Source organism: Strix aluco, chromosome 5 (genome assembly GCF_031877795.1).
Source record: "Strix aluco isolate bStrAlu1 chromosome 5, bStrAlu1.hap1, whole genome shotgun sequence".
Taxonomy (NCBI): Eukaryota; Metazoa; Chordata; class Aves; order Strigiformes; family Strigidae; genus Strix; species Strix aluco.
The window spans coordinates 65439469-65467237 of NC_133935.1; the positions used below are offsets into that span (position 1 = coordinate 65439469).

The 27769-nt window shown below is 37.9% G+C and overlaps 1 protein-coding gene across 5 annotated transcripts in view; it reads right to left on the bottom strand.

Moving 5' to 3' along the window:
- Window positions 1–232: 232 nt before the first annotated feature.
- Window positions 233–27769, bottom strand: part of GRM8 (glutamate metabotropic receptor 8) — a 362097-nt gene continuing 334560 nt past the window's right edge. For 3 of the 5 annotated variants that reach the window (XM_074827656.1, XM_074827657.1, XM_074827658.1), the window contains 2 exons: window positions 6016–6317; window positions 233–794 (listed from right to left, as the gene is read on the bottom strand). In XM_074827656.1, the coding sequence (XP_074683757.1) occupies window positions 6021–6317 (297 nt within the window). In that variant the 3' untranslated portion in view covers window positions 233–794; window positions 6016–6020. The remainder of the gene's footprint in view (window positions 795–6015; window positions 6318–27769) is intronic. The other 2 variants (XM_074827653.1, XM_074827654.1) reach the window with 1 other exon arrangement.

A 27769-nucleotide genomic window follows, 5' to 3' on the forward strand; every position in this document is an offset into this window, starting at 1 on the left:
TTCACACACTGCAGAGTACAGACACATACATGCATGCAGGCATGCACGTACATACACGCACGCGTGCGCACACACACACACACACACACATGCTTAGAGTTTACACTGCATTCTTCTGATGCCATGATTATTATTTTATTTGTACACCCACCTTTACTGCACATTCTAAACAAACAATAGACAACAGTGTAAGGAATATTTTTTCCTTAAAACTGCAACAAAACAAGTCTCAACATTTGCAAAACATTCCTTTATTATTAGAAATAAATTATTTTGTATAAAAATTAGCATGCGTTGACCATTGCATTTATTTTAGCATAACCCAGGACTTAATTCAGTCAGCCGCCACAAGAAACAAACTCATCTTCTTTTACGAGTTGAACAATGTAGGACAGGAAAGGAAATTGTCACAATCACAAAAAAGTACTTACAAATATAACATCAGACATGATTTATTTCAACAGCATTTTTTCACAAGCTAACATTTGTTTTCCTTTTGTGATTTACTTCCTTTTGTGAGTGAACAGTCCAGAACTTGACACTCTGTCTCTATGTTATAAAACTGGACTTTTCCTTCCCCTGTCTCTTTCACCTTTTGCCTCTTGTTTAATCCTTGTCCTTTAGAAGACTGACTACTGATTTGAATGTAGTCTACTGATATTTCCAAGACTCAGTTCTGGTGGTGGTAAAGTCTATGTTTGCAAGATCCCATCCTGCAGGTCTTCCAGTGAATTTCATCCCTGCTCAGTTTGCCTGATTGCTGTAACTGACATAAGTTGTCTTGGTAGAGGAGGCTGTAAATCAAAAAAACAAAAACAAACAACAATAAAAAAAATAAAGTTCAGGATTTTTAGAATCAGGAGAGGAGAAGAAAACCCCACATATTTAGCATTTGAACTCAGACAATGTCCAACTGTATTTTCAAATAAGATGGCCCATGTTCATGGAATAAAGTAACAAAGTTTAAGTATGTATATAAGCAGTGAATAAGTTGTATCTCAAGTTCTGTGTTCTTGATGATAACTGGTTTTGTTTATGACTTGGGGAAGCAGAGGGCAATAGAGATGAACAATGTTGAGTGGTTTTAGCATTCCCATAACAGAATTTCAACATACTATTTGTCTGGAATTATTTTGGCCGATTTCTGTATGGAAGTTTTTTAATTTAGAGCTTGGATTTTTCTCTCTCTTCTACAGGTTGAAGAAAACTTTGCAGCTAGTGGTGGATTATCCATCTAGAAGGAGGCTTATGCTCCTTGAAAGGAGCAACGGCTAACATGGGAAACATCTCTCTAAGTTAGCAAAACTGAGTAGTTAGTGCCTACAGCACATATTCTCTGGAGAGCCTTCAGACACAAAGCATCTGCATATAAGTGAGCCAGAAGAAACACTTGTGAGAGCCTAGGCTGTATTTTAGAGCTGCCATGCTATTATGGTCTTCTTACGTTGATGGTCAGCTGATCATGTCTTCCTTCGAGCAAAGCTCATACACTTTGTTCAGGATGAGGCAGTATGTTGAGAAAGTTAAACATCTTTACTACTGTAAAAGTGAACAACTGTGAATCTTACATGGAATTTTGTGTCAGCTTCTAGACCTTACATCTTATCCCTTTGCTGTAAAAAATATGGCCCAAGTCTCCACTGTTGTGTTAATGTAGTGGTGAGAAGAGGGAAGTGGTGACATCAGATCTCACAGACAGCTCCCTAATTTTAAACCAGTTGGGTACATGGCAAATCAGATTGATAGGGGACTGAGTGTCTTTTTTGTCTATAATAAGATCTATGTCACACTGCATAAAGAGGAATTTGGCTTCCCAAATATGTTTTATATTCCGTCTGCTACAGACATGTTCTGCTTATGATAGTGAAGACTGCAGCTGGCAGGATGAAAATAATCTGATGGTTGTCTAGTCTATAAATTCAAAGATCTCAATTCTATTCCCATACCTTCCTTCCTTCCTTCAACTGCTTTTTTCTATATAGAATCTGGTGGGAACAGCTGAGATAGATAGGAAAAGGATTCTTCATGCTAGGTCCTAAATCCAGCCCAACAATCCGATTATTTGGGAAGAACAGACTACAGAAAACAAGAAGTGACAGTTCCTCTCTCCTGCACCAAAGATTAAACTAAATCAAACATCACTAAAATTGCTGCAAAATAATACTAGGTAGTAGTATAATAACTTTGTTGCTTGTTTTTTCTTCATGTTTTCTTTGGGTTTCTGAGCAATTTGATTCTACTATTGCATTTGCCATTTTGTAAGACACAACAGAACCAGACCATTATAATTCACATATCACTATAATTTTTATTTCCTAAGAATGTATATATAAGAATGAATAATCAAAAGGAAACTGCAAAATGTAATATTTCTTACTTACTATTGGAGGTAAGTCCAATACTTTGTGTCTTGAAGAGCTAATTCATGGAAGGATTGCTTCTGGCATATTAAGCAAGTCTTTCACATAATCGATCACAGTATTCAAGCACCAACATGAAATAGCTTTATTTGCATGTGTTGGGACACTTGAAGCAAATATAGCCTCATTTACATATTTCAGATTTTTCAGATGGGATGTATTGCTTTGTCTGAACTCTCCCATGCTCCCACAGCTGGATTTCTGAGAGGATTCTATTTTCCCTTTGGCCCGTTAAGTCCTTCTGAAAATAATGCAGGACTGCTGAAATGGCACCAAGTTCCTTAAAGGATCTTTTTCCCAGTTAAGACTTAACAAATAAATGCACATCTGCAAACTCTGCACACTTGGGAACAAAAGGATGGAGGGACCAGAGCTTATTTTTTTCCCTCACTGTGAAAATAGGCTGATACGTGATCAGGTTAAGCTAGCTTACTACATTACCCAGTATCAGCTGAGTTCTATGATAACTTTTCATGTGTATGTTTTTAGCCCACAGCAATGTAACATAATCAGATTTATCACAACTCAGTAAGCTGAATTATATGAGAACATTTGCAAGAAGCTCAAAATACAAAAATAAGTAGTTACTACACCTCACCTGATTTAGACTAACTCATTAATTTGCTGTGACTTTGTTGTATATCTGAGACTTAAACAGTTTTGACAGAATTAATCTAGGACTGATCAAGAAACAAAAATTATACTATTGAGTTCTGAAGGTTGTTACTTTAAAAAATGATAGCACAGGAAGCTAGTGTAGATAGTAGTTCAAAAAGTATTAAATATAATCTCATCTCCAAACAATGGGTTTTTTTACTTGATAAATATTGCAAGTGTCTTTATAGTTCACTGTAATAAGCCTACAGTTCCTGTTTGGGGATCTGAAAGCTTCAGCAGCTGGTGTCCTGCTCTTTAAGACTGTTAGCATTTCACAGTAATAACATGAACCACATTTGGCAAGCATAGATGCCCAGAAAAAGTAACAGACTTGGCTCAAAATATTTCTGGGAATGAACACTCTTTTCTAGCTCCAGTTACTATATTGCTGCTGGAATGAGACAAAGAGAAAAAGAATAAAATAAAAGAGGTTCTAAAGCAATTTAGAATTATTACTGTGATCTGACCTATATGCATTTAAAGTACTTGTCACTGTTATGCCTTTTGTAATTGCATCTGGATTTTTTTTCATCCTGTTTTGCAGACACAATTTGTTTTCCACTGAATGTGAATGTATATCCACATAAAAACATGACTGTATACATGTGGAAGACTACATGGAGTAAAGTCTGTTACATGGAACAGGACAAACCAGAGCACAGCTGTCTCTGGATGGAAAGCAAAAGGAATTACCTGACTGTCTCATCTTCTTACCTAGTTATGAGCATTGATATCACTACCAGTATTTTTGATTGGGAAATGGTGGAAAACACTTACTACCCACTTCTGGTATACTAGGAATAGCCTGATTCTGTGATCAGCTTCATATACTATCATTGAAAAGAAAGACCTACCTCACATGGAGTCAGTGCAAGACGAAATTTTTCAATGTTGGGAGTTTGTGACTATTGACCTAGTGAAAAGGACTTCATAGAATCATAGAATGGTTTAGGTTGGAAGGGACCTTAAAGATCATCTAGTTCCAACCCCCCTGCCATGGGCAGGGACACCTTCCACTAGACTGGGTTGCTCAAAGCCCCATCCAACCTGGCCTTGGACACTTCCAGGAAGGGGGCATCCAGAACTTCTCTAGGTAACCTGTCCCAGTGTCTCACCACCTTCACAATAAAGAATTTCTTCCTTATATCTAATCTGAATCTACCCTCTGTCAATTTAAAACTGTTACACCTCATCCTATCACTACACTCCCTGATAAAGAGTCCCTCCCCACCTTTCCTGAAGGTCCCCTTTAAGTACTGGAAGGCTGCTATAAGGTCTCCCTGGAGCCTTCTCTTCTCTAAGCTAAACAAATCCCAATCTCTCTCAGCCTGTCCCCATAAGGGAGGTGCTCCAGACCCCTGATTATCTGTGTGGCCCTCCTCTGGACCCACTTCAGCAGGTCCATGTCCTTCTTATGCTGGGGGCTCCAGAGCTGAACACAGTACTTCAGGTGGGGTCTCATGAGAGAGTAGAGGGGGAGAATCACCTCCCTCGACCTGCTGGCCACACTTCTCCTGATGTAGCCTGGGATACAGTTGGCTTTCTGGGATGAGAGCACATATTGCTGGCTCATGGTCAGCTTTCCATTCAAAATTACTCCCAAGTCCTCTCCACAGGACTGCTCTCAATCAACACTCATTACCCAGCCTGTATTTGTGCTTGGGATTGCCTCGACCCATGTGCAGGACCTTGCACTTGGACTTGTTGAACTTCATGAGGTTTGCCTTTCTCCTTTTGTCCTTTGTAATATGTCATAATCTGTATAAATGCATAGCTCAGTCTAGCAGATTTACACATCTTGAAGGGTCATGAGTTTTTCAAGTGAATTGGTTTGCACTCAGTACCCTCCATGCAACAGCAACTATTGTATGGTAAACTTATGGACTGTTTTTATACAGTCTTCAATCTGGCAAAAACTGAATTCAGTGGGGGGGGGTGCATTTTTCTGAAATAAGTACAATATTTTTCTGCAAAATTGGTACTGACTTGTCTGAATGTGCTCAAGCAAAATAGTACTATTCAATCTCCTGTCAACATCATCAAAAAGTAATAAAAAATTTTTAAAATCCCTCATTTGCAGGAAAATGACTGAAAAAAATTGTCTTTAATTGTAACAGCTGCTGTCCATCCTGTGTGACCTCTAACTCCTCAATAGAGACCAATTCTCCATTAGTACTAAACTCTGGGGGTAAAGTTAGTGGCTCTACTCATATTTTTTTATTATTATTATTATTGTGAAGTCCAGTTTATAAGACTGTATGTCATGTAGTGGAATGGAAGCTATAGGTCTCTATTTTCTTCTATACCAGAGCAATTTAGAGATGTGGCAAAATTCAAGAACTTTTCTGACGTGGGAAAGAACTTTTCCCATTACTAACCCATGACATATCAGAACATGTAATGATTAAACTGTATATGAATTATCACGATTTCGTACCAAGATGAGTAAGACCAAAACAAAACCTGGATAGGAAGTGCTATTCTGGGAAATGTTAGTACTCATGAGTTGTGATAAATGAACAAGTTGACAAATATTAAGTTAAGGTGGAAAGCTAAAAAGCATTATTTTCACTTCCATACCTAACTGTAAAATAAAAATTATGTTAACTGTTCTCATTCTACTTTTTTGCAACAGCCTTGGAGTTTTGAATATACAATGATGACCATAAATACACCTCATGAACTGTCAGGACATACCACAACTGGCACAGCAATGTACAACACACCAATTTAGCACTAGCTAAACCAGATCATTTTAAAAAGATGTGGCTTTCTTTTTTTTACTAGCCTCCTGTGAAAAACAATTTGTTTGAAACAACTCTAGACAATCCTGCATTCAGCAGTACATGAATTTTGACACATCTCTGGATTCATGCAGAACAAGCAACAAAAAGAATGAAGTTTATTATTAAAAGAAAGTGCATTCTTGTGAACGTACATCTATTAGGAAGTGCTGCCACTCTTGACCATGGGAAAGTCTACAGATGACTTACTGTTGGTTTCAAGACTTTCACAGAGCTCAGTTTTGACCTCGCCATTTGGTCTGTCATTTCCTTTTTGGGTCAGTTTGCTTTGCATTGTGGCAGCTGTCACCACAGCCTTGAAGCTCCGCTTCCGTTTTTGAACATTCTGCTCTGGATGAAAAATGATAATATAAACCTTGGGCATGTAGAGCATGCCTAGAGACACAGAAGCACTTAAACTCATGGAGACAGTAAGTGTTGTTGTCTGGATGTACATCTGGGGAAGGAAAGAAACAACATAAAAATCATTGTTATATTGATTTAATATAAGAAGGAAAATAAAGTAATTAACAAAAATACTAAGTGGAAAGGGAACAAATAACACTACCTTTTCTGTACATACATCAGAAAGACCCTTGACTTTGGCTGCCTTTAATTATAGTCAAATATATGGCTGTTTCATGTTGGTTTTTTAACCTTAAGTGTAGGTGGTAAAAACAACATAATATTTATTAAACTTCGTTCTCATAAAATTAATCAAGATGCTGTAGCAACCACATTTTCAGAAAAGAAACAAATACGCCTGTACAGGAACAGAGGAGTGACAATAGCGTTAGCGTTGTATCATCTACTTTAATACACAGAAGCCTCTACAATATGCCACGTGGTGATTCAGTAGAGTATGCAGCATGGCTCAACTGGCAGCAGGCATAATCCAAATTTTAAGAAATCTTTTATATACTCTTTGAGTTTCGAGCTTGGGAAAAAAAAAAATTAGTTTCTCTGTGGTGAAGATTGAATATTCTTGACTTTTTTGTTTGTTTTTAACATTTCCACCTTACTGTTGAATTCTAGTCACAATGTTCTGTTGGCACACAATAAACACATTAATATGTCACAGTCCTAACTAAGAAATCAGAAAATCAGGGACCCATGAAATCAGATCAGAAAGGACCTCAGTCCCATATAGATACAAAGGAAATATCTGACATTTCTGAGTGAGTATGTCTATCGTTTGTTATCATCTACAAAAAGAAAGCAACTCTGATCTTCCATAAAAGAAAATTACAATGATCACTCCATAAAAACAACAGAGAGAAGTTTCTATTTGGAGAAGTATTCAGATAGAAATTAGAATTTATTAGAAATACTAATTGTAGTTCTGCTTTTTTCTTAGTAAATTATATTTTACTGGACATTTTATGAGACAACAATTTTACTTTACAGTTCTGTGGGGTTTCCTAAACTAGGCAGGAAATCTCTCAGTAATCATGTTGTTATACTGAAAAAGATAATGACCTAAAACCTGCTCACTGCCTTGGCAGAGGATTCACTGACATTGCTGTCTGGCATGATTTTAAGCACTGGCCAATACTATCACATTAACCTGGAGATAAGGTAGCAAGTCTGTCTGCAATGTCAGCTTCAGATCATCTGATTTTATGAAATGCCCTTGGGTAACTTGGCCCTTAGCAGAAAACTAGAGATATAATAAACTGGTGTGCAGTCACTATTATAGTTGAACATTTTTAATGTGTTAGAGCTTACAAAGTTTTTCCATTAGACACTTTCTCCTTAGAGATCACAAATAAACTGTGCTCTCACTTAAAACAGTTAGGTGAGAAATGTGACACATGTATTTTGGAAGAGTGGACTTTCGCTTTGAGCCACCTTGCAAAGTATCTGTATAATTGTACAGAAAACTGCCAAATATTACCATAAAATGCAGGGTAGCCCAATCTATTCTTTAAGAAAAGACTGACAATGCTTCAGAATTTGTAAGAAGCTGAACCTGCTTTCAGGGACAGCAACAGACTGAAAAGACAATCAGGATTGCCTTCCTATTGTGCTGAGGAAAGTTATAGGAGCAACACCTTTCTTCATTTCAATAATACATCAAGACAATACATCAGGAAATAACACAATACAGTTTTTTCTCACACCAGTGAAATAATTCCCTTCCTTTCAAACCCAAAAATGACAGTGGTGTGCCTGAAATCAGAGCTTGACCTACATTTTGCATGAACACTTCTAATGAAAACTTCACACAGTTACATTAATAAGCAGTTGTTTTCAGACTTCTGTGGAAGGACCTCTGTGCAGATGCATGTTCACATTCAGACAGCACCAATGACATATCCATTTCTCTCTGAAGCAAGCTGGCTGATCTCCAAGTAAACTGCTACAGCAGTGCTTTTTAGGGTTAAGCGATGCATTAAGTGGTGTCCAAAAGCAAAAGTATTTTGTTTCCTAATGATGTATATATTTCTTAATGGGATTTTCAAAATTGAAATCAATGCAAGTAATACCTTTAACAAACTGTAGTGCATGTGAAAATTCCATTAAACATAAAAAATCCTTTTCCAAAGCCTTATCATTTTTAAACCCAGCTCATGGCAGTTAAGTGGCTAGCTGAGCCTCACATGGAATCTGTAACAATGCCTGGCATTTAAATATATTTTTAAGTCCTTATGAAGTACCCAAACTGTAAGGCTCATGTTTCTCTCATAGATCAGCATAAGAGTTAGGCAATAAAAAAGGGTAAAGAATCTCTGGATATTATAGAGTAAAATACATACATTCATGCAATAGTACTAGTCATATTAGCAATAAATACGTCCATTATGGTAGATCTGAATGACCTTTTTTGTGGTAAGTCCCACAGTGTCAAGCTCTAACAAATACCAAAGAGAAAACATGTCTGCCTGAAGATTTACATTCAAGTAAGCTTCATGAGTGAATCAACTCTAAATCTGATCATGCATTCACTGAAATAATATGAGCCCATGGATTTCAATGCACTTAGTGCAGGTATTTTGCATGAGCTATATCATCACTTCTAATGTATTTTCTGTGGATTTAATTGAAATGACCAGCACAACAGCCTATTTAAAAAAAATCCAAATCACAGATAGTTTCTCTCTGCAGGTTACAGTTCATATGCAGTGGGATTTATTTCTAATGAACGCTGTGCTTTTGAACCATCCATTATAATTATTGAACATTAAAACTAGAATGAGTTGGGAATTTTCTGACAGAACAGTTTTCAAATAGTGAATATAGTCTTTAGAGAGCTTCAGCCTCAGGGATCCTGTTTTGCATGGATCACCCTTACTACTTACTCTTTAATGAAGCTAATGAAAAGAAAGGTTTCAAGAAACTTGCTAGACCTTGAGACAAAGGCTTGGAACATATACTTACATGTACACATTGTGTGTGGTGTATACATCAGTCTGACTCCATATGCTAATGAAATTGCATACTCAGCTGGAGACTAGTTGTCAATGACAGCCTGGGTCTGATTCCTTTTCCTATTAGAATCATAGAATGGTTTGGGTTGGAAGGGACCTCTAAATGTCATATAGTCCAACCCCCCTGCAATGAGCAGGGACATCTTCAACTAGATCAGGTTGCTCAGAGCCCTGTCCAGCCTGACTGTGGATGTTTCCAGGGATGGGGCATCTACAACCTCTCTGGGCAACCTGCTCAGTGTTTCACCATCCCCACTGTAAAAAACTTCTTCCTTATATCTAGTCTGAATCTACCCTCTTTTAGTTTAAAACCATTATCCCTTGTTCTATTGCAACAGGCCCTACTTCTTTTTAAATGGTCATTTGCAGGCTGAGAGTCTGTTTATAGAACAGGAACATCCTCTGCATCTAAGCTTTCCCATCTTTGGAATACCCCTTCTGCAGGCTGATGAAGTCTGAAGTCTAGCAAACAGGATGACACAGAGTTGGTTTGACTTTTGTCTAACTCTTGTTTTATCCCTGACAAGAGGATAATGTTGTTTTATGGCTGTGAATTCTGGGTACTTTTATTATTCTGGTAATGTAACTACTTGTAACTTTTACAGAATTAGCTGCTCTAAAAATCAAGGAGCAACAAAAATAGTTCTGTTTAATAAGACATGAGGTCTGAATAATTTTTTATGTGTCTCACAGTGGTAGCCCTCTCTGAGTTACAGGAGAATAAAGGTCCCTTTCTCACAATTCATGGTTACACAGAAATGAACTTCAGCACTACTCACACTAAAATCCCTTCTGAACTACAAACTTTTTGTCCAATAAAGCCTTTGACAGATGTAGCAAAGAGTGCTATATCTATTCTCCTTGTTCTTTGACAGTCAGAAGATATAAGACAGAAAACTAAAAATACTATAGCAGAAGAAAAAAAATCTTAATGCTATGGGAAAAACTTGAAGCCTAAATAACTTCTTGTCTCCATCCCCTACCCCAACCCCAGCAGAACTGATACAGGACTTCTTATGTACTGTTTTCCACCTCCACAATTGACAAAGGTTTCCTCACAACAGACTGCCTCATGTAGATGATCTAGACCCTGTGTACCCACTCAGACACATGATCTGTCTATCTCACAATTGACCTGGACCCTTTCGTCATCAGAAGGGTCCTACAAACTTTGTAATATAGCCTCTGACTGCCTCAGCAGGTAAAATAGATAATGTCTGTGTGGATATTTAGGGATTTTCTATCTTCTACCATTGATTCTAGGACTACGTATCTTCTTCTTTCTACTTTGAAATTTGAGATGTGACACAGGAAATATTGGGGCACCCTGAAAGTATATTTTAGAAAAACACAGATACTCTCATGGCTTCTTCAATTTGGAAATACTTGAGACTGAATTGTCTCCTTGATAACCTGTAAAATTTCTATGCATCAGAGCAGGTGTGTGCACCAAATTGTCCCAGTGCAGGTAGCTGAATGACTACTTCTCAGCTAGGCTTCACTGCTTAGAACTGAAATATCCCCCAAGTCCCCAGAACTGTCCCATCAGTTTGGTGCTTGCAGAGGCAACATCATGTACACAGCATGCCTTGAATTCAACACAAAGCCACCACTTCCATTACAGAAAAAAAACCCAACAGTTGTAATGTCACAACTTTTGTCCAGATTGCTTCCTTGATTTAAGGCCTCCCCTACTTTCACACATAGGATTATATTCAGGCCCTCTTCAGAATTGCTGCTTTTCTCATGCTATTTATTTTATTTTTCTACTCAGTTTCAATAGGTCAAATAGACGGTACCTCCCATCCAGCCTGTTCCCTAATCTGGTTTTAATAGTATATCCTGGATAGGTGGGAGATACAGCTATTGTGTTTTCCTGAGTTAATTGAATTTAAGTTTTCCACTTTGGTGCAAGTTCTCTAACTGCTGGTAGTTGTAACACAGAAGATGAACAAGACCAGTGGTTAGTGAAGTGCTAAACCACAGAGGGAAGGCTCAGTACATCTCAAGCTATCAGGGTGTCTAGTGTAGATCCAACTCAGCTACTTGCACTCCAAAGAGAAGTGGATGTTTAAAAAGACGCAGCTGATCTAATGTCTCTTACTGTCTAATTCTATACAACTTGTCCTTTAGAAGTGCCTTTCTCCACAGGCTAAAGAAACAGCCTTAGCATCAAACACTGGAGTCTGAACCATCCTGCTGGGACAGATATACCTAGATAGGTACTCTTGAATGTGTCCCACAATGCCAGTAACAGAGCAGAAGATTGAATTATGATTTAATTTTTCCCTTATCCTTGTTACCAAATACTTTATGTTTCTTATGTGAATCTTCTCAGCTCTTTCAGCCATTTTCACTTTTTAAGGTCAGAATTGCAGCAAGCTTCATTCCCCACAAGGGTTTTTTGCTCTCATTCCCTCCCACCAGTCTTGCCTTCACTCTCAGCTGTTGGAAGCCTTTACCAGATCATTTCTAGCCAGAAGATAAATGTTACATCATAAAATAGAGATACATGCCATCTATCCACAGGCATCCCACAGATTGGGAAAGACAGCAAAATGATCCGTTTGTGGTGGAGAGAGCGTGAGTGGTTTTAGTCTCAGAAAAACACTGAAAGCATTCATAGCCATCCTCCCTCTGCTGCAGAATCTAGAGGGCTTAGAAAAAGACAGTCTCTTTCTTCTTTTAAAGTCATGCACATGCCATAACACTACAATTGCTTTTACATGTGTTGCTGCTTGCTAAAGAGTTGACTGGATGACAACACTTATGTTTCATAGTTGTGTTCACAAATCACAAAGAAACACCATGCAATGGATTCTACACCAAAAATCAACGTGGAAAAGGCTGGCTGGAGGTAAATATATTTGAAACCAGAAGACTATAAACAAGGAGGTAACAATGATGGCAAGGTGCCAATAACTGACAAAAGGATTCATGCTTCTCTGCAGAATTTCCATCCCCATAAGCTTACACCTACAGATTTTTATTGCTTTCAGTACACAACATACTTTTCTGTCTGGACCTGTGGGAAGAAAATTAATCTTTTCTTAAAGAAAAATATTACAGATGCAAGTCAGTCATTGTTTTGCTCATATAACAAGATTATTTTCCACTTATAAGATAAACTTAATGGAATGAAGCTTCTGCAAACACTTGTTCAGGTAGAAAACATGGGAAACTACTTAACATATATATTTTTTTAACCTTTTAAAAACATTCCTTACCAAACTACCAATTAAAATGAGGCTTTGAGAGAAAAAGTCAAGGCCTTCTCACAAACATAAAGTACAACATTCATTACTTATTATCTCAAGCAGTAAAGTTAGACTGTAATTCTTTACATTGCAGAAAAAACTAGGAAAACATCTGTACATTTCAGTTGCTTTCAGAAACTTTAAGACAAAGGAAAGATCTAATAACTGATTTTAAATTAAATGTCTGCCAGCTTTAAAAAGTATGAACTTTCCTTAAAGCTTGGATGTGGGAGGAGCTATAAAAGCTGGTACCCTCACTGGAACTTGTATATACTTGCATTTCAGAAACTGAATTATGGTAATGATTTCACTGTTCAGATTTTCCACTTAAGTCTAATTTTGACCTTTCCTGCAATATTTATAAGTATTCCCTTTCTATGCATAAATTATTTTATGCAAAGAAAGGAACGGTTTTACTATATCTTTTTTTAACATTGTATTTATTATTTTAAGATAAGTAGATACAGAGAACACAGTTGTCAACCACTCACTGGAAATGGTATGTTCCACAACTACACATTGCAAAGTTTGCACTGCATAGTTTTCCCTCCAAAGTGTTATTTCACCACATGCCTAAAAGTAACCTGAGTTCATCCAAATATTTTCCAGTGACTTCTGAATACCTGATTTTACCATAGAGGTAGAGTAGGACAGCTGTATCCCAAAGACAACTTCTGAAATTCAGATAATAGGAATTTGAAGACATTCACTTCACCAAGCTTTGCTAACCTGTCCTGTCATCTGGGAACAACTTCTCCTTGGATCAGTAATGGTTGTCCAACTCTGTGTATTTCTTCATCTCATTTCCTAACAAGACATGATTCCTTTGTCACACAGAGGGTATCAGGGTACCATTGTAATGTATCAAATAAAAAGAGGGATAGTTGATCTCTAGGACCAGGGAACAACTAATATAAATGTAATGCTCTACTACTGTGTCTATATGAAACAATGCTATGGTATAGGCCTGGGCACTAAAACTTTACTGCATGCACTGTTAAACTGTTAGAGCACTCCCAGTATGAGTGGGCCTGGGCTTGGACCAACTCACACTCTCCCACTGTTCCCAGGATTTTGCCCACACTTTGGGATGATTTCCACTATGTAATGTTCATATACCCACACTGGTTTTGCTGAGAAATTAAAAGATTTTAATATTATAAACCTAGACTATGACAACTGGCTTCATGACCTGTAAATATTCTTGACAACGTATAGTAACTATTTTAGATAGAGCTTAAGAGGATAACACAAGGAACATCCATTCAGACCAGGGGATAAACTGATTGAGAGCAGGCCTGCAGAGGACCTGGGGAGACTGGCAGATGAAAAATTAGATATGACCCAGACATGTGTGCTTGCAGTCCTGAAAGCAAATCATATCCTGGGCTGCATAAAGACAAGTGTGGCCAGCAGGTCAAAGGAGGTGATTCTTCCCCTCTACTCTGCTCTCGTGAGACCCCACCTGGAGTACTGTTTCCAGCTCTGGGCCCTCCAGTACAAGAAAGAAATGGACCTGTTAGAGCAGGTCCAGAGGAGGGCCACAAAAATGATCAGAGGGGTGAAACACCTGAGAGAGTTGGTGGTGTTCAGCCTAGAGAAGAGAAGGCTCCAGGGAGACCTTATTGTGTCCTTTCAATGTATAAAGGGGGCTTATAAGAGAGACAGACTTTTTACCAAGGTCCATAGTGACAGGACAAGGGGCAATGGTTTTTAACTGAAAAAGGATAGATTTAGATTGCATATAAGAAAAAAATTTTTTACAATGAGGGTGGTGAGGCACTGGAACAGGTTGCCCAGAGAAGTTTTAGATGTCACCTCCCTGGATGTGTTCAAGGTTAGGCTGGATGGGGCTTTGAGCAAACTGATCTAGTGAAAGGTGTCCCTGATGACGGCAGGGGGGTTAGACTAGATGATCTTTGAAGGTTCCTTCCAACCCAAACTATTCTATTATTCTATGATTTTTATGATTCCTAGCCACATGGCACTTTCTCAACATGGTAGACTTTAAAGCCAGGTGTCATTTCTATTGGCAAATGACACCCCTAACCATAAAATTCTAGAAAATTGCCCTTTTTGGCCTGTTTTAATTCCCTGGGTTTGTTCCTCCTTCTTCCCTTTTTTTTCCAGTATACAAGTTTTAGATGCTTTAGCTCTTCTATAGTTGATACATTTGAAAAAGCTTTCTGTTGATGTGTAACCCCTGTAAACTTAGTCTGTGGTTTTACAGATAACATCATAGAACATTGACATCAGAAATTATGTCATTTTGTGGCAAAAGATGGAGAAGATTAGACTGAAACGTGTTGCATTATCAACTATTCTGCTCATTGGGAATGAGCAACATTTTTGAAGGGAAAAAAATGTTCAGCTTTACTTCATCTGCAATACTTATTACAATGTTTTATTAAGAACAGTAATAAACTAAAGTCTGCTTCTTTACAGTTGTCCATCCTCAGGACATATCATGGAAAATGCTAGGCACAGCCTTGAAGACCTTCAAAGTAATTTAAAATATCAGTAGGTAATTTGATTCTTTTTTCTTCTCATAAATTAGGTTAGATATCACACTATCATACAGCTTACATTACTACAGCACACAATTTATTGCAGTACTATGGTTTTTAAAGGGCCATGTGATCCATTCATCTCATCAACTTTACTATAAATATAGCCACACTAGTCAATCACTGACCAAAGACCAATCTCTCCATCTGTTGCAATGTGTATGTCAGCCCTGATATTCAGAAGTACTGAACTCCAAAAGCTCAAGTACAAAGTAGGTACTCACAACTTGTAAAACTAAGCTAAGAAATCTTCAAATACCAGTAGAAAACAAGTCAATATTAAATAACCATATTGGAAAAAGTCTGTGCTGCATGGGAAAACTAAGGAAGAAGATTATTTAAAAGTAGTTTTTATGCTATACATTATTTGAATGTTCAACACAATGTAGAAGTAGAAATGTTATGGTATATTGTGTTACACTTAAGATCTTCTTACGGGCAAAATGCCAAGCAAAGAATTTATTGTTAGTCTAATTAAAATCTTAACAGCCTAATAAAAGCTATAGCAAATATTATTATTAATCCAGTTACAATGATACTAGCTTTTACTGTTTGAATTACTTCATTATTACAGGAAAATCTCATTAATAATGTAGCTAAATCTGTTATAAATGAACTTCTGAGTATCAGTCCATTTTTTCCAGTGATACACACCCTATCCATGTTCCTCTGGTTCCTAAGAACAAAAGATTCAGCCCTCTGCAAGAAGAATAGAGGGAAGGGGAGGTTATGTTGAGTTGTCAGCATCCAAAGTTCTTCACCAGGAGAAGGTGCATGATATTGATGGCTGGTGTTCCCTCCCTCTTAGTTTTGGGTCCAGCTGAGATTACATTTACACATTTTCTAACACTGTGTGCTTCTTTGCTATTTTTAAAAAATTAGTTCCCACCTACAGTCAGTCTATCTGCAACCATTAACTGCTTAATAATTGAAATTAAGTCCCAGTTACTTTGTTACTGAGTGGCTTCACAGATTTGCTAGATCTTTACCATATACAGTAGAGAGCTAAGAAGAAACGAGTTAGGCAGTAGTCTCCCAACTGCTAGACAATTGTTATCACAACTAACAGAAGCTCAGGACACAAGCCAAAATATACCCCGAAAGCCCACATTGACAGGTCAATACAAAGACTCTAGCCTTTTCCTAGTAACTAAAAATCGTATTTATTGGGCTATAGCAGGGTACTCTGTACAACAGTGCACTTCAACCTTATTTCCAATTTTATTTAATAAAAAATTCCTTTATTATAAGATTTCCAAATATTTTCTACTAGAGCTGTAGTCTGGCCTTCAAATCGCTTTCATACTCCTTTCAAACACCTAGAAAATTAAAACTGTCATTGGTCAAATGCATTCTAACTTGCACAACTTCGATCAATTCATCTAGATGAGATGCAGCACAATTTAGAGAATAATTTTATTTTTGCCCTTTTATAATTTTTAGCAAAATTTATTTTATGTAAGATGTTTATTATTAATTCAGTGTTCAGGTATCTACTTTGAATGCAGACTGTATTTATCCTAAGTCTACATCAACTAGCAAATGTGGCAGGTGGACAACTATTCAGAATAAATTTATGTAGATTGGCACGTCTTCAATTATAATCCATTTGAAAATATGGGAACTGACATTTTGGAACACTTAAAACTCAAGGAGCCAGTTGGCAACCCCAAAATTGTCACTTTCATATGCATAATTGTCTAGTGATGAAAAGGAGAAAGAAAGCTGCCTTACAGAGAACTAAGGAAAGATGTTACCAGGAAAAAGAAAAAAAGTATGGCTTGGATTTAATTCATACTGCAGGTTTAAAATGAAAACTGAATGTTTTGCTATAAAACAGAGAGACCATTTTTGACTGACACATTCTTATAACTAGAGTATATTGCTGAGTAGAAAGCAATCTTTTTTCTTGTCCAGATTTGAAATTTACGGAGTATTAAAATCCTGTCCAATACTGACTGAAGATCTATTTCCTACATTCAAAAAACAGAAAAAGTTTAATTGCTGGTTTATGCTATTAACTGCATTTTAGTTTCTGTTTTCTGAAGTCTTTTAAGTATGCATTATACCTGAGCTAAAGAGATAACTGTGCTCTAGAAATACTATAAAACAACCTCTAACTCTGTAATAATTAGCTTGCTACTAAATTTAGTTTTAAAAATGTGTTTATTTATTTAGTGCACATGGCTTAAGTGTCAGATCAAGTACCTGACAGAGACAAATATTAAGCACACTTGTTCAGAAACTAATTTTATTTAGCATCTTTAAGCAGGGCATAATTAAGTTACTCTGTCATACCAAATGATGGAGGCTTTAAGTAAGTAACATCTGGTTACCCCAATGGCTGTACAACTGCAAGGTGGCCTTTGGCAGGAAAAGCTGTGCAAACACAACCAATACATTATGCTAATGGGAACAATGTAATGAGCAAGGAAGCAGCTAAAATGGAATGACAAAAAGAAAAACAAACAATCAAACAAGTCCCTTCAGCACTTAGCATGCATTTCAATTGCAATTTGTGAACAGAAATCTTACGATGGTTGTAACTAAGTACTAACCTTATTTAGAAATGTTTGGTGAGTCTGTTTCTTATGTTAGAATAAGTTTAATGACAGCAGGATGAATCCACTGATGGTTGTTCCCTTGACTTCAATGAATTTACGCTGAATTGCTCCAAGTGGTGAACTGATCAAAACATATAAACTAATAAAAATATTTTTTCATTCATTTTCTCTCCAATCTTTTAGAAAAAGAAATTAACTAAACTGCAGTATAAGTGGCCAAAATTAGCCTTAAAAATATGTACATTACAAAAGTATTTCCTCCTTGTTACTCCTAATCTCTAAACGTTTCACTTGAGTGTTTACTTGCCTCTGTGTCACTCTGATTTTTTTTGTTCCTTAATTCATTGTGACAATGTTCCAGTTGAGTTTCTCTGTCAGATTTCATTCATTGCAGAAGGCCATTGTGAATTCCCTACCTAGCTCTGGAACAGATTAAGACCCCCACTAACCTGAACTGGATTTTAGAAGCAGGTGCCAGGTTTCTAGCTGCAGTGCAGAGGGATGCATGCTATTCACGATGCATGCATATTGCATGTTAAATACAATACATTCTGTGCCGCATCTAACCCACAGCCCTTTCAAAGTCTACTCCAAAAGGACTTTCAAAATAGGACTTTTCAAAATAAGTCTTTTCAAAAAAGACTTTTGAAAGAGCCTATACTGCTTTATAATCTAGGCTAAAAATAATAATCTATATTACCTAAAACAGAAGCAGAGGACAGGGATTTCCAGGGGTGGAGACAACAACCTGGAAAAGTTTAAGGACAGAGCAAACTCTGGGGGAGAAGAAACACCTTAAGAGAAGTTAGTTTATAAACTGTTGGAGGCAGTAGGAATACAGAGAGGAGTCTCTAGCATACATTTTCCCTTGTATTTTTCACATGTAAGTATAACCCACACTACTGCTAAAATGCTGGTGACCCACCAACCACACACAAAGGAATCTGGTGCATATTGAAAATTACCATATTAGGCAAAAGTCTAATATGAACAGAAACAAAATAAAAAATCTTAGGCAATATATTCACACTGTCTACATTAGGAAGTTATCACAAACTGTTCATAAACAAGAAACTGTTCATGTCTCAAACAACTTGAGTGGGACACCCTGTGGGGGAGAAGCAGAGCGAGCTCTGCAGAAGTAGGGCAGTGGGCTGTTTCTCTCCCCCTCCCTCCTGTTGTTGCCCAGAGACAGACCTTGCCTAACTGCACAGGTACAAGCCAGAGAAAATGAGAACCTTCTGGAACAACCTACTGCACATGGGTAAGAAAGACTAGATAAAGGCAATACCCCACTTGTGTCTTTGTTGACCCACCACCTATGGACAATGCTGGCTACTCTGCGACAACGCCAAAGAGCTTTTGCTCATTCTCTGGACGGTTATCAGTTGATTGTTGCCAAATTGTCTCCATTCACTCACTAAAGTGGTCCATTAATAAGGTCACCAGCACAGTTGTTCCTCTGAGTCATTGTGGTGACTCGTCCCGCCCTGCAGCTCTGCAGAGCAGAGACTGGCTCTTCCAACATCATGCAGGCTCTCAGGGAATTCAAAAGATTCACCCCCCTCGTAACCCACTGCGTGGGATGAGACAGAAGTGCACAAATACAGAACACAGAGCAATTCACAGAATTTATTATCTAATTCTACATAAGGAATGTCAAAAATATGTCAAATAGCAGAAGACACTGTTTTGGTAGAAACTATGGCAGTGCAAGCAATTTAGCAAGCAGAACTTTGTTTTGGGACATTTCATGTCCCTCTGTGATGGCACAATTGCTGTATAAACCTGGTCAGGTTCATTTGTGCCAGCTACCAACGTTTTTATTGGTTTCTATTTAAGTGGGTTTGCATGCTCTGAATTTCACTTTGGCAGTCTTTCTCTGAGCTCAGATTAATGCATATATGCAAAATCTCACCTCTTTTCCCTTAGTGTCTGTGCACCTATTATCTCAAGTACACCAGGTCAGAAGAGAAAGGGAAGAACTGCCACCTCTTTTAGGCTATGCAAAAGGTTATCTGATTTCTATAAGCATTGTTATGGACTCCCTATGTTCTTCCTAGAGAGCAGAACTCATAAAAACTCACCATTATTTCAAATGTGTGTCCAAGTGCAGATTTACCAGCGGAAAAAAGGTATATCAGGGCAAACCTATCTTCATTTCTTCCATCAAACTACCCCAATAGCATAGCCTTGTGAGGTGCCATGACTAGTTCACACTTTTGCCTCCCTATGACCCATGTTTTGACACATTTTCATTACAATACCAGCATCTTCTTGCTCAATAGCTCCATCTATCAGATACAGCACATCTTTATGCCCAACAAGCAGTTGCATCTATCAAACAAGTGTCATGCATGGAAGGAGAAGCAGGGACATACTCTCAACCTGAATAAAGTTCTGTACCAGGGCATCTGTTCAGTGCCACAGGACTAATGCCAACCCACACACACAGTTGTTCTGCAGGCACAGATAGGACTGTTTTATGACCCCATATGTATCCTGTGGCACGTACAACAGCCTGTCACGTGACAGAGCACATCGTCAGTTATATAATTTCAGGCTAACCATACTTATTTTCAAGCCAAATCCTGCCATTCCACTACATGGTTGAATCCAGCTGTATATACTGTGACACAAATTGCCTCATTTCTTTTGGATATATGTATCCTTATTTTACATATACTGTAATATGATGGCATGGAGTCCTGATGCTTCATCATCTGAACCAGTATGTGTTCAGACTCCTACAGGTCCCATCTGAAGTGCATGCCTGGATTTCCTTTGTATGTAAACCTTCCTGGGTGAGGGATGAAACGGTAAAATTACAGTCTCAAAAACATGGGCAGAAAATGTCTGACTTGTTACTTGCCAGGGGTCCAGGTACCTGAATAGGTATCATATCATAAAGATTCTCACACTCCACGACAATGACATCAATTTGATTACCAAGCTGTTTACTTACACCAGAATTCAGCAAGAAAACCATGGACTAGTTTTAATGTGACTTAGCTAACTATTCCCCAAACTCCTAATTTGCCTTTGAAATTTTTCTATGACCTATAGACTCTTCTCAGTTTCTTCAGCAGGTAACTGCATAGACCTGACACAAACACTATTTTTATGTGAGAACTTGGAAAAGCTTTAAATTTCTTATTTGTCTACCTGGAGGATTTGCATGGCAAGGCAGGATTTTGCTGACTCCCATAGAAATGTGCAGTATGAAGATATCTTAGAGGACCATCTCTGAGGTATCTCAGGAGGGGCTCTCAGAAGAGCAACAAGGTAGAGCAGTGATGACATATGTACCTGCCTTTCCAATCCCCCCCAATGCATACATACAAACCCTCTTTCTGCCTTTCACATCATCTTTGTTCTTTCTGTGTTCAAGGTGAATCTCACTTCTTTGAACTATTCTGCCACATTCTCTCTATATTTTTTTCTAATTCAACTGCAACCCTCTCTGGTGACGTTTCAATTAGTTTCTCCTGGATAATTATTATACAGTGTAGTCCTTCCGCAATTCTTATGTATCATTATTGACAATTATTTCTGTATTTGCACCCTCACCAGCTGCAATGTCATCCGTAGGTAATACTGCATCTTTTCTAGATTCATCTTTAGAATCTCTCTGATGTCAGCATCTGACCTCTGCTTTCCCTCTGTCATTCCAAACTGTCAAGAATTTTAATTCTGAAATAAAACCTAACATGTTAACTTTTCAGGAGGCAATACCAGGATGTAGGAACTTATGTGTAGAAGGTATGCAGCAGTAGATGTGTCTAAATTGCACTGCAGAAGCAACACTGAGGTGGGCTTGTGACTGATTCAAGGCTGACTCTAGTATGCCTTGGCTGATAATACCCAGGGGAACTATGAATGACCCAAACATTTATGTTACTCTCCCAAATGCAGTTAATCATATGAGGTGAATCTGGGACACCGGGATGTTCACATATCCATTGCTCTTTCTATGGTAACACTATACAGAGAAGACAAGACAGTGCACTTCCCTTTAGAGATCTGGGATACTTCCTGCATAGTCACTGTTATTGTCTGCCACAAGAGAAGAAGAGATGTGGTGTCAGCCTGAAAAGATATTGCCTACAAGGACAGAACAGACCTAGATTCAAGCAGAATGTGAAGAGATTTCAGTTTCCTACTGTTCAAATTTGAACTCTAAACTTGAGAACATGTTGGCCTGAGCCATGAAAAGATGATGTAAATTCATCTCAAATTTTAAACAGCTGCAGTACTTTGATCTACTGTGTTATACAATGGTGTCAGCATTGCTGCTAAGAGGAAAATGGCTTGTCCCTTGTGTGAGCATTCTCAGTGAAGAAAAGAGTTTTTGTTCCAGATCAATAACGGATTTTTTTCACAAACTGAAATTCCACAAAAACACAAAAATCCAAATCAGTTCAACTGAAGAATTTTATTTCATTCTTTCCAAAAATACTTTGCTTCATTTATAAGTATAGTTAGTTCAGGCTGGAACCAGGCCTCTGGTCCAACATTCTCCTCGAAGCAGTCAGACCAGGTGTCTCAGTTTGTTATCCTGTCAGGTCTTGGAAACCCCCAAGGATGAAAAGAGACTGCAGTCTCTCTGGGCAACCTCCTGAACTTCACTGTCTTCTGAGGAAAAAATGGTTTTCATTTTATCCAGTCTGAATACTTTTGTTTCAATTTATGCCCCTATCTTCCTGCTCTCCTATTACACTCCACTGTGAAGATCCTGGCTCCATTCTCTTAGTGACTTCTGTGTAGGCACTGGGGGCTGGTGTTCAGTCTGTTCAAAGCCATCTCTGCTCCAGGCTGAACAAGCCCAGATTCATCAGTCTCTCCTCACAGACCAAGTGCTTCAGCCACCAACCATCATGGTGGTCTTGTGCTGAACTTGCTCCAGTTTATTAATGTGTGTCTTGTACTGGGAGGCCAGTATTTCAGGCATGGCCTAAGGAGAGCTAAGTAGAAAGGGATAATCCCTTCCCTCAATCTACCAATCTGCTTCTGTTAACAGAGCTCAGGAGGCTCTTGGCCCTGTTTGCAACCACGGCACTGTTAGATCATACTCAGTTGGTGTCTGTGAGGCCTCTGTGACCCTTTTCACAGAGCTGCTCCCCAGCCTGTATCATTGAAAGGGCTCTACCTTTGTCAAACTTTGCATTTGTCCTTGTTGAATTTTATCAGGTTCCCATTGGCTCATTCCTTCATCCCATCTAGGTGCCTCTGGATGACAGCCCTTTCCTTTAGCATACCCCCAATTTAGTACCATCTACAAACCATGAGAGTGCATGTCATTGCCTCCTACTGGTCATTGGCAAAGATGTTAAACAGGAGGGGTCCAGAACAGACACCTGTTACTGTCCTCCAGGTAGAGTATGACCTATATCCATGACCCTCTGAGCCCCATCACCCAAACTGACTCTTACCTATTTTGTTGTACATCCACCCAGATTATAATAACCTAATTTGGGTACAAAAATATTACAGGACACAGTGCCAAAACCCTTGCTAAAATCAAGGTAAATGATCTCTTCAGCTCTCCCCTCATCCACAAACCCAGATGTCCCATCACAGAAGGCAATCAGGTTGAACAGGCATGTTGACTGCTTCCAGTAACCTTTTTCTCCTGCATGTGCCCAGAAATGTGTTCCAAGAGGGCTTGCTCCATGATTTTCCCAGGGACCAAAGTGAGACAGATCTGCCTGCATACATAAATGTTTTTCAGCTGTTAAAATTGTTCTTAAAATTGAGTACTACCAAGTTACTTACAGGAAAATGGGGGAAGAAAAGGTGTCACCACAGACCATGTAATAGTAGTAGTAATAATTAGGAGGTGTTACACCACAAGTCCTATAACAGTAATAGTAATAATTAAGAAGTGTTGCTGAATTATCTGCAATAAAATTTGAGAAGTGTTACTGAAGTATCTAATGATTTTATTTTTTTTTCTTTGTCTCTCTGGTATACTCTTGACATCTTGACTTTCCTTGTTCTGTCTTCTTAAACTAAATAAAGAAGACAGACAGGGACCACGTCTTAATTTGCTTTAATTTGCTTTAATGTGCTCCAATTTGAACATTATGGATATTTAAATAACCTAAATAATAATTATATCAACAACAAATTAGTATTCAAAGTGAAATGATAAAATATGATGAAACCTGTATAAAGTACATGGGATTCAGGTCAGCTCATTTAATAGTCTGTATTTTATATGGTATATTTTACTCAACTACTTTATACAAATTAAAGGGGTTCTATTCCTCAAGGCATTTTATAAATGTTAATTATTAATATAAAGTAAAGCCTTTTCTTCACTACTGTATTTCCAGTGCTCAAAGCCAACCCAGAATTCAACAGATTGCATATTTTTAAGATGTTGCCAATGTTTTAAACAGAAAATCCCTTTGGTTTACATTCCCATATATTCAGATGGTTGTTGCACATCTGCTGTAATGATTAAATAGGACATTACATCTCTGGAGGAAAACCAACTCAATTAAGTGAAAGAACTAAAAGGTAGTTTTCCTTCTCCTTCTTAAAAATAAAAGACACTTCTGGTTTTTCTACTTTTAAACTCTAATTAATACTTGTATTGTATAATACACAAAATCACAGAAAGCAGATGCATGCCAAAAGGAACATGACCACACAATTACTAGTTACTAAATACTGATTTTCTGTCATTAAAAAAAATTAAAAACCACCACTAGATTTGTTAGTTATGGTTCCAATGCATCTAAATAAAGGGCCTAACACTTCCTGTTATTTTAAACTAATGAGATGATCTATTTGCTTCCCTTTCAGTGAACATGATTCAATGTGCTTGAATACAGTCTGTAGCTTGCAAAATGGTGGTCAGACAAAAGAGGCAACCTCGTTGGTTCCTTTAACTGCTTTCTTAGGCTATTCCAAATTAAATGCTTTATCTTGCCAGATCACCCAGCTTTTCAATGCAAAATTTAATGCTTCTCTAAACTAAAAAGCCTCTGCCACTAGCCAATCTGCTGGGGCTGTGTTGTCAGAACCCCTTGATGTATGCCAAGAAGAGATGCTCTCCTGCCAGCACAGTTACATCACCTCACTGAATGACAGATGCAAAACCAACGTTAGCTTTCCTCTATTGGCATAGCCACACATTGGGGTTTTGCCAGTGTAACTATGCTAGTCAGCTTCTGTATGTGAGTGTGAAGGGTTTTTTTTACTTTCCACTCCTCTAGCTTTGTTGGCAAGTCTTGTAGACATGGCCTAAGAATGTTCCTATTAATGATCAAAATGGCAATGACTTCCATCCATAAGGTATTTAACTTACCAAAACATGCCTGAAGTTTAAAAAAGTACCCTTGAGGACCATAGATTTCTGTGCAAACAAACAGCTCATTGGAAATGTTTCTTTTAGCTGTTTGACCAGAGACTCCAAGAACTAACAGGCTTTATCTGAAGCTTTTCTTATACTGGAATATTCACAGATTTTTTTCTGCAATGGAGGGATTATATCCTATATTTTTTAAGGTGTAGTTCACACTACAGCTTGTTCCTCTCTTCTTTAGCTGTCCATGTAGGACCTCCACTTCTACATAAAAGTTGACTGAAACTGGATGCCAAACTATTCTTTTTTTTTAGCTTGTAGTGGAATTAAGATGACTAGGGCTGGTCATAAATCTAAGTATTTTTTATATACAACTGCGTATACTGTCCATACTTTATTCTGTCCGGCCAAACCTCACCAGTCCCTATGTTAACCCGACAGACTTTACTGTATTTCCTTCTATCATTTCTATAAACCTGGAGAACTAAGTTGTTGTTGCTGCTGTTTTATCGGTGGTTAGTAAATCTGGCCTGTGTTGCAGACATCTACAATATTCATTTCCTGGAAGGAAGGGGATGTTTGTTTCACGCTTTGCAAATCAGCATGAATAACAAACAAAGAACAAACATAGTGCAATAAGATGTATGGTGTTATTTTATTCATTATTTAGCTTTATAACTGTATAAATAACCTGGCCTGGAGCAGGAACAGACCAGTCAAATTTAGCACACCATTGTTCTTATGCAGTAGTGGTTTGTGTAAATTGTGTTTGTGACAGGTTATAATACTACAAGGAAATATTTTGGATGGAAGTAACAGATGACCCATGACAACTCTAACTAAAATACATTATTGGTGCAACACAGTAAATAAACCCATCATATTCCATCTATTGAACTTCACTAAGACACAAAATAATATATAGTGCATGATAGAACAAATATGAAAAGGCAAGCCCTGTTATTTACCAGCTACACAAATCCTCTAATAGCCAAAAGTGATCCTAACCACTTTCTCCCTGCTGAGCCATTTAGAATAAACCCTTAGCTCAGGTCAATTCCTTTGTTTCCCTATGTAACCTCTTTTGCCTTTATCTCTGAAAGCATTTTTAATTTTTATTATCTGACATGTTGCCTACATCATTGACATAGTATCCTACCTTCAATGCCTTCCCTGATTGGCTGACCTAATTTTTGACAACAGGAGCACTGAATGAAATAATTATTAATGCGCTGAGACTATTCAGGTGAAGGCTAAGAGTACTTTTGAATGACAGGAGACCCTAAGTATAGGAACACTTAGGATGCTGAAAATAATTTACTGTCCTTCCCCACAGCCTCTCCCCCCACCGCCCCAAAAATATTTTTTGCTTTTTGCATAAGGTTTATTTTTGTCTGTAAATATGAACTCTAGAGTTTATATTAGCTGAGTTCCAAAGGCAAAAGGGAGAGAGAAATCTAAATCAGACACAATGTTTAGCAAATTTTGCAGACCCTTTCTCTTGCCATTTTCTTACTAATTAGTTGCTATTTCTTCCACCATTCTCAACCTTCCTTTACCAGTGGAGCTCACCCTAATGACTGGCAGCCCCTGGCCTTCACTCCTTGGATATGTCCAAGGCATGTTTGAGGGCTCTAAAAAGTTTCCCTGAGGCATTTGCCCTCAGATGATGAGCTCTTGTACCATACTATTGAGGAAAGAGGTGGTATACAATCTTTCTCTTCACAAGTAATTTTTCTGTTGCTTATACATACATGACCCTTGTTTTTTCTCCTTTGATGTTGTGTTGCATACATTTTGCTTGACAAATGCAGATATTTTGCAGTAATCTCCTTTTCTTATTCATATTACTGATAGCCTTCCTCCACTTCCATGAAAATGCAAAATCTACAAAAAAGTAAATATGCCAAAGAGGGGTTGAAAGCCCGTTTAGTCTCCGTATATATGCTCCAAGCCAAACTACAGTTTTTGTGGATGTAACAGAAATGTAAGAAAACAGGGAGAAGCTCTTACTGAATCACAAGTCAAATTGCATAAACAGAATCATAAATATATTATTCCACTGTTTACTCAGCTTTAAACTTGACACTTAACAAGAAATGTTTAGCCACATGAGACAGAAACTTGCATCTTCTCACTTATCCACATTCACGCTCTGTCTCTTGCATTTGGTTTGTGCCAGATTAGCAGAAGAGAGTGAGGGATGAGGCTAAATTGTTCCTCTCTGTGCAGAGGGAGTGCAGAGTCTCCCAACAGCAAGTGGCTTTCCTCACCATATGTGCTTCTTCATCTTGGCCCAGCAGGGCAGGAAAATGAATTTGAGGATTTTCAACACAACGCACATTATGTAAGTGTTAGCTGCAGTGCTTTGCTCCATTTTTGCTTTCAGTGGCTTATTCACATACATTTCACAGAGAGTGGCTAATCCCAAAAGTTAGAAAAGATCTATTACGTGTGGCAAGATCTATGGCATTAAAGTTAAAATTTTTACATGAGAGTGAAATTCAGGTTAGTACTTTACATATAATCGTGATGTAGCTCAGTAAACAGGGCTGTAGTTTTGCACACATGCAGCATACTTAGTCATCAGTTCCCAGGGTAGTCCAAAATCAGCCTTGCTATTCTCAGTGCTGATAAAACAATGGACTAATTTGAGACAATAGGCTCACTTGAGACAAAGTGACTGACTGAATAACAATGCATCTGGCTAATTGTTAAAGAAGTTCTCTAGGTAGGGATTTTGAACAACACAGGAGATTCTCTGAACAGGTTCTA